Genomic DNA, 17,994 nt, shown 5'->3' on the forward strand with positions numbered 1-17,994 from the left:
GAAACATGTGCTTACCCATATACCACGTCATTCCACCCTGAAAACCCTCAGTCCTTATTTGTGCATAGTGCTGAGGACAGGATCCTAGTTGTTGGAAATTGTATGTTTTATAGACAAGGTTAAACCTTCTTTTAACAGGCTGGATCTAGACACATCAAAGAAGTGTTTCAGTTTAAAGCACTGCAAATTTAAACAGGGAAAACAGATAGAGAAAAACAGGACTCCACACTGCCATCTTTACCAGTCTAGCTGAGTCCATATTTTCAGGCAATTTTACCTGCTGCAAAACACATCCTTCAAATAGGGCAAACTCTACAACCCTATGGGACGCGGGTGGCGATGTGGGTAAAAGCCTCAGCGCCTAGGGCTTGCCGATCGAAAGGTCGGCGGTTCGAATCCCCGCGGCGGGGTGCGCTCCTGTTGTTCAGTCCCAGCGCCTGCCAACCTAGCAGTTCGAAAGCACTCCCGGGTGCAAGTAGATAAATAGGGACCGCTTACTAGCGGGAAGGTAAACGGCGTTTCCGTGTGCAGCTCTGGCTCGCCAGAGCAGCGATGTCACGCTGGCCACGTGACCCGGAAGTGTCTCCGGACAGCGCTGGCCCCCGGCCTCTTGAGTGAGATGGGCGCACAACCCTAGAGTCTGTCAAGACTGGCCCGTACGGGCAGGGGTACCTTTACCTTTACCTTTACAACCCTATGGCCTTAGGAGGAGTGGGGAGCTGCCACCCACCACCTTAGAAATAAGTGAGTGGCCTCATTCATTCACTTATCAGGTAGATGTTCCTTTAATCTAGTGAAGTAACAGGTGTGCCTCTCCTTCCACCCAAGCCTAGTGCATCATGTGAACTATGTGCTTTACATGGAGTCTTCTGTGTGCAAAAGCTGGCACACTTTGCTCCTCAAAAAAAGAAGGGAATCACTAGTTGTATCAGGACTGTTTGCATGCATGCCTTTGTATGGCGAATCTCTCCCACACGTGTGATTCTAGTATCTGGTGAAAGCAGTGCATCCTGCCCCATGGGATTTTGATCATCACCTGGTATGTGCATGACATGGCTAACTTCCAGCCATTGTTACCAGGGGCTGAGGTGGTCCTGGTCATGCTAACTCAGGCTGCAGAGCTCAGCATATGCTGGCCTTACCACCACAACTGCTCCTAAAGCTGCTCTAATAAGAGCTCATCTCTGCCAAGTTCTGCTTGTGATACTGGCATACTTATGGCCATCTCAGTGCATTTGAGTCACAGCTAGAAGTTGCCACAGATTAACAAACCCTTTTCTTATTTGTTTAATTTATGGGAAGCTCTAACAAAAACCAGATTCCCCAGGAAAGGATTCCCCTGGGAAGCTCAAACTAAAAACAGATACTTCATTTTATTAGGTATATTTGTTTTTTTAAACTGTTGATTTTGATAACTTTGCATTATCTGCTGTTGATTTTATCGGTATTTTTATCGGTATTTTCTTGTAAACTGCCTAGAGGTGGTTGTTTTCTGATTAAGCAGTATATGAATAGGGTTCCTAGACAGTCCTCCTTCCCAGCCACTCACCATAACCCGACCAACTAGGTTTCAGCATAATTTGCTGCGTCATGTGGCATCTGAAGATGCCTTGAGCAGCCAGGACGTTACATACAAAGGCATAGCTTATGATATTTCAAAGCTATATACTAATTATACTGGTATGTGATAATGCATATTTTTCTATATAATATATAATACAGAATATTGTATGTATGCCCTATAATGGATATTTGATTACAAGCACTGTATGCCTGCTGAACTGGGGTGAAGATGGATGAAACATAAACATGGCTCACATAAAACCTTTTAGCTGCTGTGCAAACTGATTCCAGCAAATGAAGTGTTTTCTAGTCATCTGTCTGAATCTTCCTATGTAGTTCAGTGAGGCATTTTGCATTTTTAGAACACTGTTTGAATGTTCAGTTCTTTATTATTCACCTTTATTGGTTTAAAAAGGAAACTGCTCCAGGAAATGAGTGGAGCAGGTTTTCTCTTAGGAAGGTTGAGGTTGCTGGGCAATCACTGGTTCTGCTCTAGGATTGCAGGACTCCAGTTTTCAGAGGTCAAGCTTGGAGAAGGAAGGTACATTTGGACTCAAAGTAGTGAGGTTATTTCCAGAGCAGCCCTACTGCTCTTACATCAATCCTTACCCTTAACTTATCTTCCTAGAGTCCCACTAGAGGGAGACATCATCCTGGCCATCTCTTAACATTGAATAGAGAAAAATCATAAAAGTGGGAATGGGTTTCTGTTTGTGTTGTGTATGTAGGTACACACACACACACACACACACCTTAAGAACAGTTGCTAGACTTGATATCTAATGTCTCTAGAGATGCACCGTTTCTTCAAGATATTGGGGGTGGGAGACAAATTAGTTTCTGGCATTTGTTTACCTTCTGTTGTGCACAGCTTGTTTGATAACTTTTTGAAAATTAACTTCGTATTCTATAAACGCTCTTTATTCTACGGGCACGAAACAAAAAGACCACCTGTGCCCCAGTGGCTTCAAGTTACAAAAAAAGGAGATTCCTACCAAACATCAGAAAAAACTTTCCGACAGCGAGTGCCTATTTGACAGTGGAATCTCTCGGGAGGTTGTGGAGGTTTTTAAGCAGAGTTTGGATGGCCATCTGTCATGGACACTTTAGCTGAGATTCCTGCATTGCAGGCGGTTAGACTGGATGACATTTGGGGTCACTTTCAACTCCACAATTCTATGATTCTATGAAAACTATCCCACCCCATTCTTTATCCAGAAGCCTCCTGCCCCAATCTTCTACCAAGGACCAGGAGACCCTTCTGAATGGGGTTGAGATGAGGAGGAAGGTAGGAATGGCCCCAAATGTCACCTTCTGTGGGCAGGTTTTCAGTGATCCTCATTTTCTCCTCTACACTGTCATTTCACAATCCACTCCATTCAGCAAGGTCTCCAGCACCTGAGAAGAGACTGTGGGGGCTTCAGGGGGAGCTGTTTGGGGGAATTTTCACCCTGTGCAACCCCTTCCACAGGCATTTCTTTTGTTCTGGGAAGGTGCTCTGGCGAACGTCAAAGGGATATGTGGGGCGAAGATGCTTTGCACTGCCCCTCCCTGGTGATCCTCAAAGGGATGTGGCAGGGCCCTGAATTCTTGAGGAGCCTGACCTCTTCCTTGAAAATATGGGGGGTTGCCCCCTGCCCCCCCCATGGTGCCCCTGAGCAACAATGTGGCACAATCACTAGTGCAATTTGAAAATGGGTCCTGCTATATTTATCCTACATGTTTCATATGGGAGTACAGGACCGGCCTTTTCTTGAGGTCAGTGAAGTCATCCCAGTGAAGCCTTGAATATTTAATTCCTTGCAAGACCTCACTGAAACATACAAAATGCCCCAGCAGCCATCCCCCCCCCTTCAGACATTACCTTGAGTTGCTGCTCTCCCTCGATTCCACCTAAGCTCTCTCCCGTTAATGCCTGCAACTTCTGCAAGATAGTTGTGCTGAGGGATGTATATCACCTACAACACTCCATCCCAGTTTGGGTTGTGCGTAACTAGTACCATGCATAACCATACCATCGTGCCACTGCAAGTAATGCGTTGGAGAAAGAGAAACCATCCTCTGTGCCCTGCTCTGCCCAGCCTGCCTCAAGCATGGCTTGGACTTAAAGCAACACAATCCGTTTTGAACAGGAGAGTACAACTATCCCTTCCTCATAATCATTTGTCAGTGTATCATTGACTGAGAAGCACTCAGGAGGGGAAATGAATCAGGAGAGATACTAAACCACAGTGATCATTCACAAGAAATGTGTATTTCCCAGTTCTGCTTTGATTTCTTGGGCAGGATCCAACCTGCGGATGGCACAGCACAGTGATAGGTTTCTTGGAGTGGAAGGCGGAACTGGCAGTCTCCTGACTAGGGGAGACCTCATGCAGCTGGTGACAATTCTGAAACTTGCAGCATAGGAAGAATGGCAACCTGCAAAACAAACTTTTAATTTAAAACTTCTCCATTAATTTTGATTAAAAACAAATGTGTTGGCAGAGATGTACTTACCAAGGGCTTTAACGGGTGTTTGGCATGTCTTAGTGCAACATCACCCTCACAAAACAATGAACCAAAGTTTAAATGGACAGAAAAGCCATGTTTTGCGAAAACTAAACAGTTCCCAATAAAAAATTGTGTAAACAAGTGTTATCTCTGAATGCTTCAAGACTTTTTGTAAAGAATATTGCAAAAGACCAACAGCTAAACACGGCTGCTAAATCTCCAGCCTCCTTCTCAATGCCCAGACCTGCTTCTAGCAGAGCAGGCTCCAGAATGCCGTAAGCTCAGGTGGAGCTCGAAGCTGCCTGACGCAGTGAGAAGAAGGAGGAGCACAAACACACAAGCACATTGTTGCTTTTAATTTTACGCTTCCTACTTAATTAATTCTTTTTCATTTCCTAATGGGAGCGGGGCAGTGCTGACAAAAGCCTAACTAATTTCTTTTCTGAAATTAGCCCTTGGTTCGGGAGGCTATAATGGGTATTAAATGATCCTGCAAAGCTACAATAACATGTTGAGTCAGAGGCTTACATGTGATCTCTTTTGGATGTGCATTTTAACACTAATTTTTTTAATGAGGTCAAAGATTCTCTGGACATCCCAGAAGTGCTATTAAGTTCCTTGCCAATGTTAGGAGTTATTTCACTTTCTGAAGGCAAATCTATAAGGGTTTTTTGGCTTCCTCTTGCTTGAATCACTCACTATTAAGTTCCACAGAACCTTTCTGAAGAATTTATATGTGCACTAAGTACAAATGCAGAATAGCCTCCTAGCAGAAATACTGGGCAAACTTCGTCTCTAGACACATGTACATTTCAAGCAAATAAAACTCATTTACAGAGAAATTTACATTAGGAAAGACGCAAGCTGAAAGAGCTAAGCCACATTTTTAGATTATCAGCAAATAGTATGCCTGCTTCCATGAAGTAACCATGTGATCAACACAGATGTAGCAAGAAACTATGTGGATCATCCTCTGCCAATGTGAAAGAAGATAAGTGCTACAAGATACACCACAAGATGGTCCCAGTGCATTCCTCCAGCTTAAGAGATCCAGTTCTCCCTGAGGGTAACCCAGTCTAGTGATGTTTCTCTCCAAAGCCCCATCCCATGCCTGGTTTAGAGATATTAGGAATATTAGACAGAGATACAGCAAACCCAGTTTAGGGTGCTTTCTGTGTCTCTGGAGGCATACTGAATATTTCAGGACTGTAAATGTTTTTCATTTAGTAGGGCACTACACTACACCCACTCACACACACACCTGGAAAGAGAGCCAGTGTGGTGTAGTGGTTAAGAGCGGTAGTCTTGTAATCTGGGGAACCGAGTTCGCGTCTCCGCTCCTCCACCTGCAGCTGCTGGGTGACCTTGGGCCAGTCACACTTCTTTGAAGTCTCTCAGCCCCACTCACCCCACAGAGTGTTTGTTGTGGGGGAGGAAGGGAAAGGAGACTGTTAGCCGCTTTGAGACTCCTTCAGGTAGTAATAAAGTGGGATATCAAATCCAAACTCTTCTTCTTCTTATCCTTTAATTTTAAATTGCAAACACTGACCAAGTTCCAACACTTCAAGGAGCTGAGATGCTCACACTCTTCAGACATACTGTTTGCCTTCAGATAAATATTTTTGAAGAGATTCCTATGAATTCATACATCTGAGAGCTGTTCTGTTGGATTCAGACATCCCCATATATTTTCTTCTTAAAAAAAAAAATCCATGTGAATAACCAGTTCTGAAACAGCATTTTCTGTGCAGATGATTCCACAGTAGTCATTCCAAAAGTTACAGTAGAAACTGGTTCTTCAGACATATTTCATTCCTTATCTTGTTGGAAGTTTCCTTGTCCATGTCTCTTAATTCTTTATTTCATTCTAATCTTGGCTGGGATATTTCTACCCTTTGTATAAATCTTCAGTTGCTTTGAAAATCAAACATTCATACCCATAATCTAAACTACATATCATTTTTAGTGAAAGGGAGCTTTCAAAATTCTTTTAATAAATTCACTTGCTATCTAGAAAAACTTTAACAAGTAAATTGGCAAAAGATCTTAAGAATTTTGAATGATAACGTTTATGGTAGATATTATTTTTAAAAATATACAAATAAAAAATGGAACAAGAAAAATAGCATTACTCACATAGGCATGTTTCCAAAGCTGTTTGCATCAGGCAGGATCCTGCTGCCACATCCCATACTGTTTTAAAAAGTTCTGCAGTCCTAAGGAGAGCAGCTTTTGCAGGGAAGACTTGGGGGGACTGCAGTGGGTGGGCATGATCATCAAAAAGGAAAGTGTGCATGAAAGAAAGTGTGTTCTGCTCAGGCAGAAATACATTTGGAGGCATGCCATAATAGGTAATGCTGAGTTAAAGCAGCAGCAGCAACAACAACAACAAAAGATTTCATTTATTCAAAATAATATTAAATCAGCTCTAAAGTGCCTTGCCGTATGTTCTTTTCATGCACAACTCCATCCCGAAAAATTATAAAGGGAGACCAAGTTTCAGAAAAACAACTGGATGAGCATAGTTTCCCATCCCACAACCATCTGGAACATGTTAACGTATTCATTAAAGCAGTCTGCAACACTTTTCTCAACCACTCAAGCCATTTTTCCAAAATTTTGCCAGTAAAGATTCTGGCTGTCAACTAACAGAGTAAGTTTTAGTTCACTGAACAAGCTTACTAATAGGTTATACTGGATTTTATAAAAATGTATATTCTTAATCACTCCTTTTGCCAATATATTTTCAGCCTCCTATGTCTCCACCATGTGTGAAGATAGGTGGCATCCACTCAACGGTATCTTCCACAATTCCCAGGCAGCATACATTTTTGTTAATTTGGGAGGTTTAAGTTTTCTAGAAGTCTTCTCTCAAAAATATGTGTAAATAATAGCTATGATGAAACTTGCATATATAATTCCAATGTTCTTCTAACTTGAGCATCTCCAGAACTCTTTCTCATTACCTGATTATATATTGCTTCATTTTATTATCAGTAGAATCCATACATTTAGATAACAGGCTCCTATAAAATTTCATATTCATCACCAAATGTTCAAACTCAGTTAACAGTTTGGTAGTATAATCTTAGTAAATAAATTTCTGTGTTTAAGGTACTAAAGGAGGAGGAGGGTTTTTTTATCAGTTGAGGAAAGACCAATTGGTCTTTGTTTAGTTTCATGAAAGAAGCTCTGCTGCAGCATGACACAACACAGACACAAAGAGTGGGAGAGACAGCCAAACTAAACAACCCTAAAAGTTCAGTATATCATCTGATCTTATTCCAGATAGGGTTGTGTGCCAAATAGAATTCAACATTTTCCTGATGACTTTATTAACTGGTACCTGCATTATTGCGGGACGTGGGTGGCACTGCGGTCTAAATCACTGAGCCTGTGGGCTTGCCTATCAGAAGGTCAGTGGTTTGAATCTCCACGATGGGGTGAGCTCCTGTTGCTCGGTTCCTGCTCCTGCCAACCTAGCAGCTCGAAAGCGTGTCAAAGTGCAAGTAGATAAATAGGTACCGCTCCAGCGGGAAGGTAAACGGCATTTCCGTGCGCTGCTCTGGTTCGCCAGAAGTGGCTTAGTCATGCTGACCACATGACCTAGAAAAACTGTCTGTGGAGAAATGTCAGCTCCCTTGGCCAGTAAAGCGAGATGAGCGCGGCAACCCCAGAGTCATCCGCGACTGGACTTAATTGTCAGGGGTCTTTTACATTACCTGCATTATTGAAATAAAGTAAATACCCAAGTATTTGGATTTGTAAAGTGGGGGGGGGGGGATTTGCCTCAGCGTATGTGTTGCCTTTAGTTCACACGCCTATGTGAAGGCAAGAAGGAGCCAGCCCAATTTCTATGGGATTGTAGGTATTTATCATTTAAGTACCAGGGCATATGGGGGGGGGGGGGGAAACACCCCATAATGTGAAATGTTAGGTACCATTAGGGCCTTGTGCAATCGTGTGCCATCTGCCATCCAAGCACTGCATAAGTGTTACAAAGGATCCTAAGCTGTCCTGGTCTCCTGAGGGGAAATGTAGACGTGCTTCTGAAGATAAAATATCCAGGGCTCCTGGAATATGGTCTAGTTTTAGTAAAAGGGTTGCCAACCTTTCTGGGCCACTGGGTACATTTGGAATTCTGAGAAAGTGCTGTGGGTGCCAGGCAAAAGGGTGCTGAGAAAGTGCTGTGGGTGCTGTGGGGTGGGGCATGGCATGACACAAAATGGCTGTTAACTTCTAAAAGAGGAGAAAGTGAAAGGACCACAAAATGGAGCAGGCACCTCACTCCATCAGTGGGGAGAACAGACTTACATCAACCGCCACCAAAAGCAGAGAGAGAGAGAGAGAGAGAGAGAGACTAGGAAAAGTAAACAATCTTTTAAATCAACTAACCTATCCAATGATAATTAACAGGTCTATCATGACCTCTGCATTGATTATAAGCTATTACAATTTTGGACAATTCTGCCCAATTATCTTGTAATTTTGTCTGTGTTCTGTAAAAAAAAGGGAGGGGGAGAAAAAGATACAATATGTTGGTTTTTATTAACCTAAGCATTTCCCATTCTGTAAAGAGCCAACCACAATTCTTTCTGCAACCAAACGATTGCTGCTAATAATCTAACCAACCTATAAAACAGCACTCCCAAGTTCAATTTATGCCTTTTAGGTAGACTTAGACAAATATATTTGAGTCCCATTGGATGACTGGGAAAAGAAGCTGCTTTTCTTGGTACCATTACTGGTTGGTTTGAGTTGGATCAATGCAGGCTAGGGAAGCCCAATGGCAGGTTCAGATGAATCAATCAAAACCTTTGAGGTTTGTGCAAGTTGTCAACTAAATTGAATCGAACCAGAAAGCTCTGAAAATGGAGTTGCGCACCCAGTTATTGAGTCCTTTTCATTATCATGTGACCAGGGACACAATAAATCCCAATATGATGTGAGGTTAGGGAGCGCCCTTAACTCAACATTAAAGCACTTACTTGGAAGACATTGCGTCCCAGGTTTAATCCTTGACATTGCCTGTTGAAAAGGATGGGAGGAGCATCTACCTGAATGGCAAAGAGTCACCACCAGCAAGAGTAGACAACACTGGAACAAATGGGCCAGTGGTCTGATGGTGTAAGCCAGAGTCATATGATGTACAGTGGTGCCTCGCAAGACGAAAAGAATCCGTTCAGTGAGTCTCTTCGTCTAGCGGTTTTTTCGTCTTGCGAAGCAACCCTATTAGCGGATTAGCGCTATTAGCGGTTTAGCGGCTATTAGCGGCTATTAAAGGCTTAAGGGATTAGCGGATTAGCTGCTAAAAGGCTATTAGCAGCTTAGTGCCTTAGAAAAAGGGGGTGGGGAGCGGAAAAAAACCCCCAGGAATCGCAAGACATTTTCGTCTTGCGAAGCAAGCCCATAGAGAAATTCGTCCTGCGAAGCGCATTGAAAAACGGAAAACCCTTTCGTCTAGCAGGTTTTCCGTCTTGCGAGGCATTCGTCTTGCGGGGCACCACTGTAATTGCTTCCTAACCGGCTATGACTGAATTAAATATGTGTTTACAAACTGACAAATGGCAACAGTAACAACTAAACTGCACTTGTTATTTTTAAGAACACAAGTTATTTATTAATTGAATGTACATGTGGCAAGCTACAAGAATGACCCTGTGAAAGTGTTTTGCTGTGGTAAGGTGTGTAATGTGATTGTGTTCTATTAACATTTCCATGCAGATTAAAATATGTATGTGTTGACTTCTGTCAGTTGCAAGTTGGGGGGGGGGGAGTGTGACAAAGATCACTCTTCAAAGTAAGTCAAAGACCCTTTTCATATAACTGCAAGTTGAATGGTGACAAACAGCTGCATTTTGGCACCTTGAATGGTGACAAAACTGAGTTTAGGCAGTCACCACCAATACCAGAGGCTGGGCCCATGTGTCAGAGCACTTTGGCACATGTTAATGATCTGACTTTACCCTTCCTAGGGTAAAGAGCTGCTCATTTTGGATACAAATACTTTAGTGAACCTGTTAAAAATTTGGTCCCCATGTGGGTCACCTCTGTGAGGATGAAACACACGAGTCATCACATGGTGAGAGAGCTATTGGAACTGGCTAGTAATTTCAACTAATACTGACAAATCTCTTTGTTTCTTTTTCTTTTTTGCCTACAGGAGGATGCATCAGACTGTGGTGGGGTCTCTGGATTGAGCCCATCACTATGGTCTATGGTAGGAATTCAGCTTATCCTGCTCTGGCTGTTATCTGGCAGCAGACACTGCCAGTTATGACCCTGTTAAAACCAAAACCTGCGTAATAAATCAAGATCCTGCCAAAATGTTAGCCCACCATTTCATTTGGAAAAGGAGGGTCCGTCTGCTCAGACCGCAGATCAATGGCAATGCCCATTACTTGATATATTCTTTGGGAAAGACTCTGAAGGCACCCATCGTGACTGCATGTTGGCGTGTCAGATCTGTAAACGTGTGTGAATGCTGCATCATCTAGGCCATTGGAACTGAATTCTCTATGTGCTTTATTGAAGAATTGCGGTTTCTGTGCTTTTGAAGACTTTTCTGTAAAAAGGGCTCCCCTTTAAAAGGTGATGACATGGTTTTGATTAATTTGACCTGAGTTTTCAATTGGTTGCACTCTTTTTTCTTTAACATGAATGCTTTGTAAGGGGGAGAAGGAAACCCGGCCATTTCCTTGGCACTCTTATTTAGTGTACTGATGTTTTAATGTCTGCTTTCAATATCACTTGTGTCCAGAATGCAAAATAGACTTTGATCCAGAGTTGTTTCAGACTGGCTAGACCTCTACAGAGATTCAACATGACTTAAAATGCCTTATGACGAATGATTCCCCCCCCCAGCCAAAATTAGTCTAAAAGGGTGGCCAGGTTGAGTAGGTTCGTGAAATGAATACAATTTTTTAAAAGGCAAAAATGAAACAACATAATGTCTAAGTAGAAGGGTTATTGAGAATGTCATCCTTCGGCAGAAAATGTGGTTTTCATCCCAAATTTGGTGTCCATTTCCTCATTGCACAGTTGTTGATGCCCACATCAAGGTTCCTGTTCTCAGAACAATGACTTACTGCTAGCCAAGTCCTCCAAAATGTTCAGACACAAAGTTTGTGAATAAAAATGTCTTTGTGAATATTGAACGTTGGTTTCCAAGGGTATTTTGCATGATGTTGAAGCTGCTACTTTTGCTGTTTCTTTCAGTTTGGTTTTTTTCCTTTATTCTTTTGATGGTAGAGTATAGGTTTGGGGATTTTTTGTTTTTGTTTTTTTGAAAAGGTAACTGAGTGATTCTTTTGTTGTGTGAGAAACCAAATATTGAAATGTGATGCAATTTGATCTTAAGTTATATATTGTTAAACAGATATCTGAATATACTGTGCAATGTAAAAGTGGAAAGGGGGTATGGTACATTTATCTGTCTGCACAAATAAGGAAAAGATGGGTTTTATGCAGGTGAAAACACCTAAAATTCTATCTACTGGTGTTTTAAATAAATGAAATCAAATTACAGGCATTTAGTTTCGAAGAGCATGTATGCTCAGATTTGTATCTGGTAGATTCTTGTTTGTTTCCATTGCAGTTAGTATCTACCTATTAGTACCTATAAAGCATTCACCTTTTTATTATTTTACAGTTAAAATGTGCTGAATTCAGCTAAAACTGTGCTGAATTTTATTAAAACAGTAGCAAAACCTGAACAAATGGGGAGCCTTGAATCTGTATGTATGTTCAATGATACTTGATTGTCAATAATAAAAAATACTGTTTTTATACAAACCTGGTGATGAATCGGATAGGTGAAGGAAAATAACAGTAAAGAATATTGTAGATGCAGGATAAAATATGTTCTCACCCTCATATATTTCAGAACTAACCAGTATTGCAAGACAGCTAAACCAATGAATGTTTAACTTTACTGATATTGTAGAAATCTGCTAACAGCTGCAGTGTGCTATTTACTTTGTATAAGAAACCCCACTTTTTTATTTTAAAAAATGTAATATAATAGTGCTGTTAAATGACTCTCATCTAATGTTGAGTCCAAACTTCTATGAAAATTATTGGGAATGCATTCATATGCAATTACAGGTTTTTTTAAACAACAACACCCAATTCATATTTATATATGGATTTAAGGTTTCTGGTTTTAGTCTTTTCCAACATTGAATTATTTTCTTCTTAAGTACCCTTGCTTCTAGCTTTACTATGAAAATCAGAGATTATAGAAGAGCAACATCATGAGCACAGTTCTTTAACAGCTTGTTTGTAAAGTCATGTGGTTGTAAATAAAAGAACAGTTTCAATGGATTTGTAGGAAGCAGTTGTGTAATCCCAAGGAAACATGAAAATGGTGGAAAGGAAATAACTCAGGAGAGTCTCATTCTGCTGCACTTTTGTTGCCTTTACCCAATTATCATCAGAGCCAGAATGATTAGCTTATCTCAACTAATATTCTCTTTATGAAGAAGACACTCACAAGGCAGGAAAGTTTGTTTGGCAAGTATTAATTTGCATCTTAGTTTCACACACAAACACACCCACCCACACACACACACACACACCCCAACAGGTGGCAGTTAAGTATTGTGTTTTCATTATTATTTTTCTGAAATGTATTAGGAGTTAAATTGCAACGTTGTTGGAGTGAATTCGACTTCATCTTGTTAGGAGCTGATTGTGCCTTGGATGGTTAGACTAGTGGGAAGAGCTGCATCTTATGAATTCCTTTGCTGGATCAGGCCATTTGTCCACCTGCTTCAGCATTCTGCCTAACAATGGCCGGGCACAGGTGTTTAAGGGAACTTGACCAGAGCATGAGGGATACAACAATCCCTCTTCTTAATTCCCAAGATTTTAATAGTGAAAGTCCCCTAAAAGGGCTCACAAAGAAATCCCCTGTTTAGGTACAATCTCTCAGGGTGCTGAGACAATTGGCTGGGATAACATCAGCATGAAGAAGCTCATGAATTTAAAAATGGTGCAGAACGAGCCACCAACTGGCCAGCAGACATCTGTCAAAAAAAGGCAAAAGAGAGAGTGGCCTTAAAAAGAGAGAGAGGATTTAGTGCATTTTCATAACATCCCATAAGCGCTATGTTGTATGTTGACACAAACAAGGGTTCGCATATGAACATTAGATGCAGCCCTAGTGAATACAGAGGGCCATTTATCAAGTGATAAGTTATAGCATGACAGTAAGCACTGGTAAGACAATTGGTAAATGTAATTGTGTTAAGTATAGAGAAGAATTTTAGCAAAGGTTGTGCTTACACTGGCAGTTTATTCTGGCATTGCTATTCAGTGTTCACTCACTTTTTATGGTAGATCCAGATGTTCACTATCAGCCCCTTACATTCTGGTATTTCTGTATTATCTTCCCACCTTTTTTTAGGGCAAACATCTTTATTTATGCATACGTGCAACATCAGCTGCTAGTGTGGACCAACAAAACACTATGGAGGTTTTTCAGGGCTACTGTGACTTTCATTAGAAGCCACAACATCCTGTTGGTATTGCCTGTTTCCTATTCAGTAAAACTGGGACATTCATTGTTCCTTAATTAATCACCTCATGTTCCCTGCAAGGGGGACAGATTAATCAGTGGCTTTCTCTCATTATTCTTATCCTTTTAAATTACACAATACAGAAGAAAACAAATGAAAGAAACTACTTGTACACTTGCTGAACTAATTGAAGAGAAATCCATCAGCCATGCCATCATTAATGCCATGGCTGCACTGAACAAGAATCAAGTAGAGGCAGAAGCTTCTAACTAATGCTGCAGGGAACTTCTGCTGAGAGGGATCTTAGTCATGGAAATGGGTCTTGGAGGATAATCTAGTGATGGCATTTCTAGTGGAAAAGGAAGGTTTCAGTGGCTGTGGAAGCAACCAACAATTTTTAACTGATCAGAAACCTGTTGGAAATTCTCTTTACTGTTTGTTAAGATGATCCCAGCAACTGGCTTGCTTGCACAGTGCTTAAATGTAATTTGCTTCATACTCGGTGGAGAATAGGAGAATCCTGACAAACATTTCTGAGAAATTAGAATAGAAGAACTGATAGTTACACAAACAGGAGCAAGCACCTTCTTACCCTCAAACACATTCATATGTGTACACAGTCCAGGAAAGAGCTAGTTCTTGATTTGTATTAAAATGATGTTTAAAAGAATGTCCACTATGTCTTAGAGCAGGGGTCAGCAAACCTTTTCAGCAGGGGGCCGGTCCACTGTCCCTCAGACCTTGGGGGTGCCTGGACTGTTTTTTGGAAAAAATAATAATGAACGAATTCCTGTGCCCCAGAAATAACCCAAAGATGCATTTTAAATAAAAGGACACATTCTACTCATGAAAAAACAAGCTGATTCCCGGACTGTCCATGGGCCGGATTGAGAAGGCGATCCGGCCCCCGGGCCTTAGTTTGCCTACCCATGTCTTAGACTTAGAGGCCCATCAATGACCTTCTGTTAGTGAAGCCCCTCTAGCCTATCAAAGCTTCTCTCCCTAGTAGCCTTGTGTGGCTCTCATGGGACAACACAGCCAAGGGCCAGTTAGCCCAGCTGGAAAGGGGCAGCAGCTCAGCTGTCTGGGTGATGCCTGTTTCCTTTGTCACTTATTGTAACGCTCCTGGCAAACCAACACGTAGTTTGACATCACCGGAAAAAAAGCAAAGCTTTCACTTGGCCCTACGTATTATTCATAACGTTCAGTTACTGGATTTTGTCTGGTGGTTTGCAGAAAACTTTTTATTTTTTGCTGATAGTATGCAAATAGTATCCAGTTGTTTAACGTTTAAACAATGCAGTGTGTGTGTGTGTGTGTGTGTGTGTGTGTGTGTGTATGTGTGACACACATACATATTAAGGGGGGAACTTACCATGACATTGTGAATGTCTCTCACAGTATGAATAGTGGAAGGACAGGTCTTAGAAATAATTTATGTGCTAAAAGGGAGTAACTTGCAAATCGTCCTTGCAGCCTCTCCTCCAAGACTTGGCTATTGCACGCTGGTCCTGCTCTGGGGCTTCTCATAGGCATCTGTTTGGCCACTGTGAGACTAGGATGCTGGACCAGATGGGCCTGATCCAGCCAGCTCTTCTTATGTTCTTAACAATCCCTTTTCATAGTAATTGGCTTGGGAAGCACAGGTCATAAAAATATATATTGTAAAAGCGAAAAATGAAAAAGTTTATACATGTTTGAAAATGTTTAGCTGTACCAAGGGATATGGAGAAGCTCTTTGAACTGTTTTCATTTCTGCAGTAACCATGAAGCCCCGCTGCATTAACCAACAACAAATGAGTCAAGGCATTCTAGTTTTGCCCTTTTTTAAAAAAGGAAAAGCGAGAACAGCTCGCAGATTGAATGGTTTAGCTGCTATCCCCCTGTACCCCCATTAGAACAACCAGCATTACTGCCAAAACACTGAGTGTGGTCCATATTTGTACCAGGTTTTCAACACGACATATACTTCACGGGTTTGACTGAGGAATATATTTTTTTTAGGTCTTGTACCTTTAAAGACTTTAGTATAATCTCTTTATGTGTTTCTAATGCGTGAGGCTTTATTGCTTAAACTTGACAAGGAAAACAGTGTTGCTGCCATTTGTAAGTTTTCGTATACTATTCCTTTTACTGACTTTAAGCACTGGCCTTACTGCATTCAAATAGGCAGTATCCCGTTTTTAAGTGACCTTTGCAACCCAAGTGTTACCTTGCTGTTTTAAACTTTGCAGTATCTTTGAAAGGACATGGAGATCTCTCATTCCATTCTGCATTGAAGCTTAGAAAAAGTAGGCTCAGCTTGAATGTTTCCAGAAGTCTGCTTTTCTGCTTTTACATGTTACTTATACTTTAAAGGGGTGTGGAGATGCACTGCTGGCCTCACCCCAACATTGTGAGCATGATTAGTCACACGCCTGACATCCCTGTGTCTGCAGTAGAGAAACCTATGCATGTAGCTCTCTGCCCTCGAACTCTGATTGTACAGAGGTCTACTTGCATCAGATTCCCCACTGCAGTTGTCCACACTCAACCTGTGGGTCAGGCTAGTCTGGGTCAGACACTAGGTCTGAGGCAGTGCCTGCATCTGGGTCCTGGACCCCTTAGATGGGCTGAGCCCACCTTTCACATAAATCACACGTGAATGCATCTGTTTTGGTGTTATTGCTGCTTCTCTGTGCTCAGCTCCCATGTTGTGTCAGTACTTCTCACACTGGTGGGATTGCAAAACTGGTGTTTGGCAGTACCATCGCAATCCAGGCAATTCATCTGATCTGGAACTTCAGACATTATTAGTGGTGCAATGTGGAAGGTGACCACAGAGTGGTGACAAACAGGTAGAAAAGGAAATGTTTTAACTGAGCCATCTTGCAATGTCCAACCAAACTAGCACATCCAAAGAGTGATAACACCATTGCTCAGAGTCCTCTGTTGTATTTGAAATATCTCCACACACACACACATGAGGCAACTGAATCACATGCTTAATATAAAGTTTACTGTGATCTCCAGACCTGTAACACTGGCCAAGGTTCTGGGTTGCTAGTTTGTTTTGTTTTCTTTCATACCACAATGTTAATATTGTTAATATCAGCTGTAGACTATTGTAAAAAAAAAAAAAAGCGTTTAAAAAGTGTCCAGAGTTTCAGAAGTTGGCTGCTGCCTGCTATCAGCAATTTGGTTATCTATCACTCTATGTGTTCTATAACACAGAAGTCACATCTTGGAAAAGTATTTATTTTGCTAAAAATAAAGTGCTGCCATCTCACTAAAATGCTAACTGGATTTGCAATTCAGATCTAACAAAGCTATCCAATTGTCTTAAGCTTTATGGGATATCATGCTTAGGGAGCTATTTTTATTGAAATGTTAAATATACAGTCTAGCAAAAAAAAAAAAAAAAAGATGGAGGGAAATGCTCTGAAGTGGACAGATAGAACTTTTCTCCCTTTTATTGTGTTCTCTTGACACTTTTGTGAATTTGAGAAGCCTGGAATAAGGAACAAATGCAAAACATTTTGTAAAAATTTGTACAATACTGTTATAAAAAATTTATAATCCTGAAAATTGTTGTGTTTAATTATTGTGGAATAAACAGTATATTCAGAATAAAAGTTTATCATTTGAAATCAAGTACTGTTCTTGTGTTACTTTTTTAAAAATGGGTCCAGTCAGCAGAGATAACGAATGGCCATTATCATTTTTATGAATAATTTCTACTCAGAATTCCTACACATTAAAATTGAAGTATCCTATACACAAAGAGCACACAAAAAACTGACAAAAGCTGAGCAGGTTGAAAGTGTTCCCAAACATTTTTAGCCGTGGTGTCGGTGTGGGTGCCCTTCCTCTGGATCCATCTCCTTATGCCCCCAGCACCTATCAGGAAGGGGCCCTCAGGTAATGATTCCCCCGTCGGCAACACTGCCGCACCAAAAGGGATGAGTGGGCTTGTTCTCTTATAATGGCAATGGTGTCTACCTGAGTTCCAGATGAAAAATGAAAGTTGTGAATGGTCATATCTACAGTGCAATCAGAAGTACCTTACAGAGAAGATTGGACTGAGTCTATATTGCAGGAGACTTAATCAGATTCCAAATTGTGGGAATCCTGGAATTATGTGGCCATTTTGTGGCAGGGGCAGGGAGAGAATATACTGAAATTGAGCTTATTCCATTGGGAATCAAGAAGAGGCTCCAGGATGCAGTCAGGCTTGGCTGCCCATGTGCTGATAATATATACTGCTACTGAGTCCTATACTCTTCACTTTCTTTTCTGCCTGATCAGGCGTCTTAAAAAAAATGTTTTTGTTAATTTTTGGAAAGGAAAAAACAAACAAGATCAGACATTAAAGCGTGAGAGAGGCACAAAACTGAAGCTGACCTCATGTATTGAAGCAGGTTTAGAGATTTATTTT

The 17,994-nt window shown here is 41.2% G+C and overlaps 1 protein-coding gene across 5 annotated transcripts in view; it reads left to right on the plus strand.

Moving 5' to 3' along the window:
• Nucleotides 1–17,210, plus strand: part of CACNA2D1 (calcium voltage-gated channel auxiliary subunit alpha2delta 1) — a 369,956-nt gene extending 352,746 nt beyond the window's left edge. For 4 of the 5 annotated variants that reach the window (XM_083399436.1, XM_083399435.1, XM_083399437.1 and 1 more), the window contains one exon: nucleotides 10,220–17,210. In XM_083399436.1, the coding sequence (XP_083255562.1) occupies nucleotides 10,220–10,336 (117 nt within the window). In that variant the 3' untranslated portion in view covers nucleotides 10,337–17,210. The remainder of the gene's footprint in view (nucleotides 1–10,219) is intronic. The other variant, XR_014502078.1, reaches the window with a different exon arrangement.
• Nucleotides 17,211–17,994: the final 784 nt, after the last annotated feature.

The sequence above is a fragment of the Podarcis tiliguerta genome, assembly GCF_965153285.1.
Source record: "Podarcis tiliguerta genome assembly, chromosome: 10".
NCBI classification, from domain to species: Eukaryota; Metazoa; Chordata; class Lepidosauria; order Squamata; family Lacertidae; genus Podarcis; species Podarcis tiliguerta.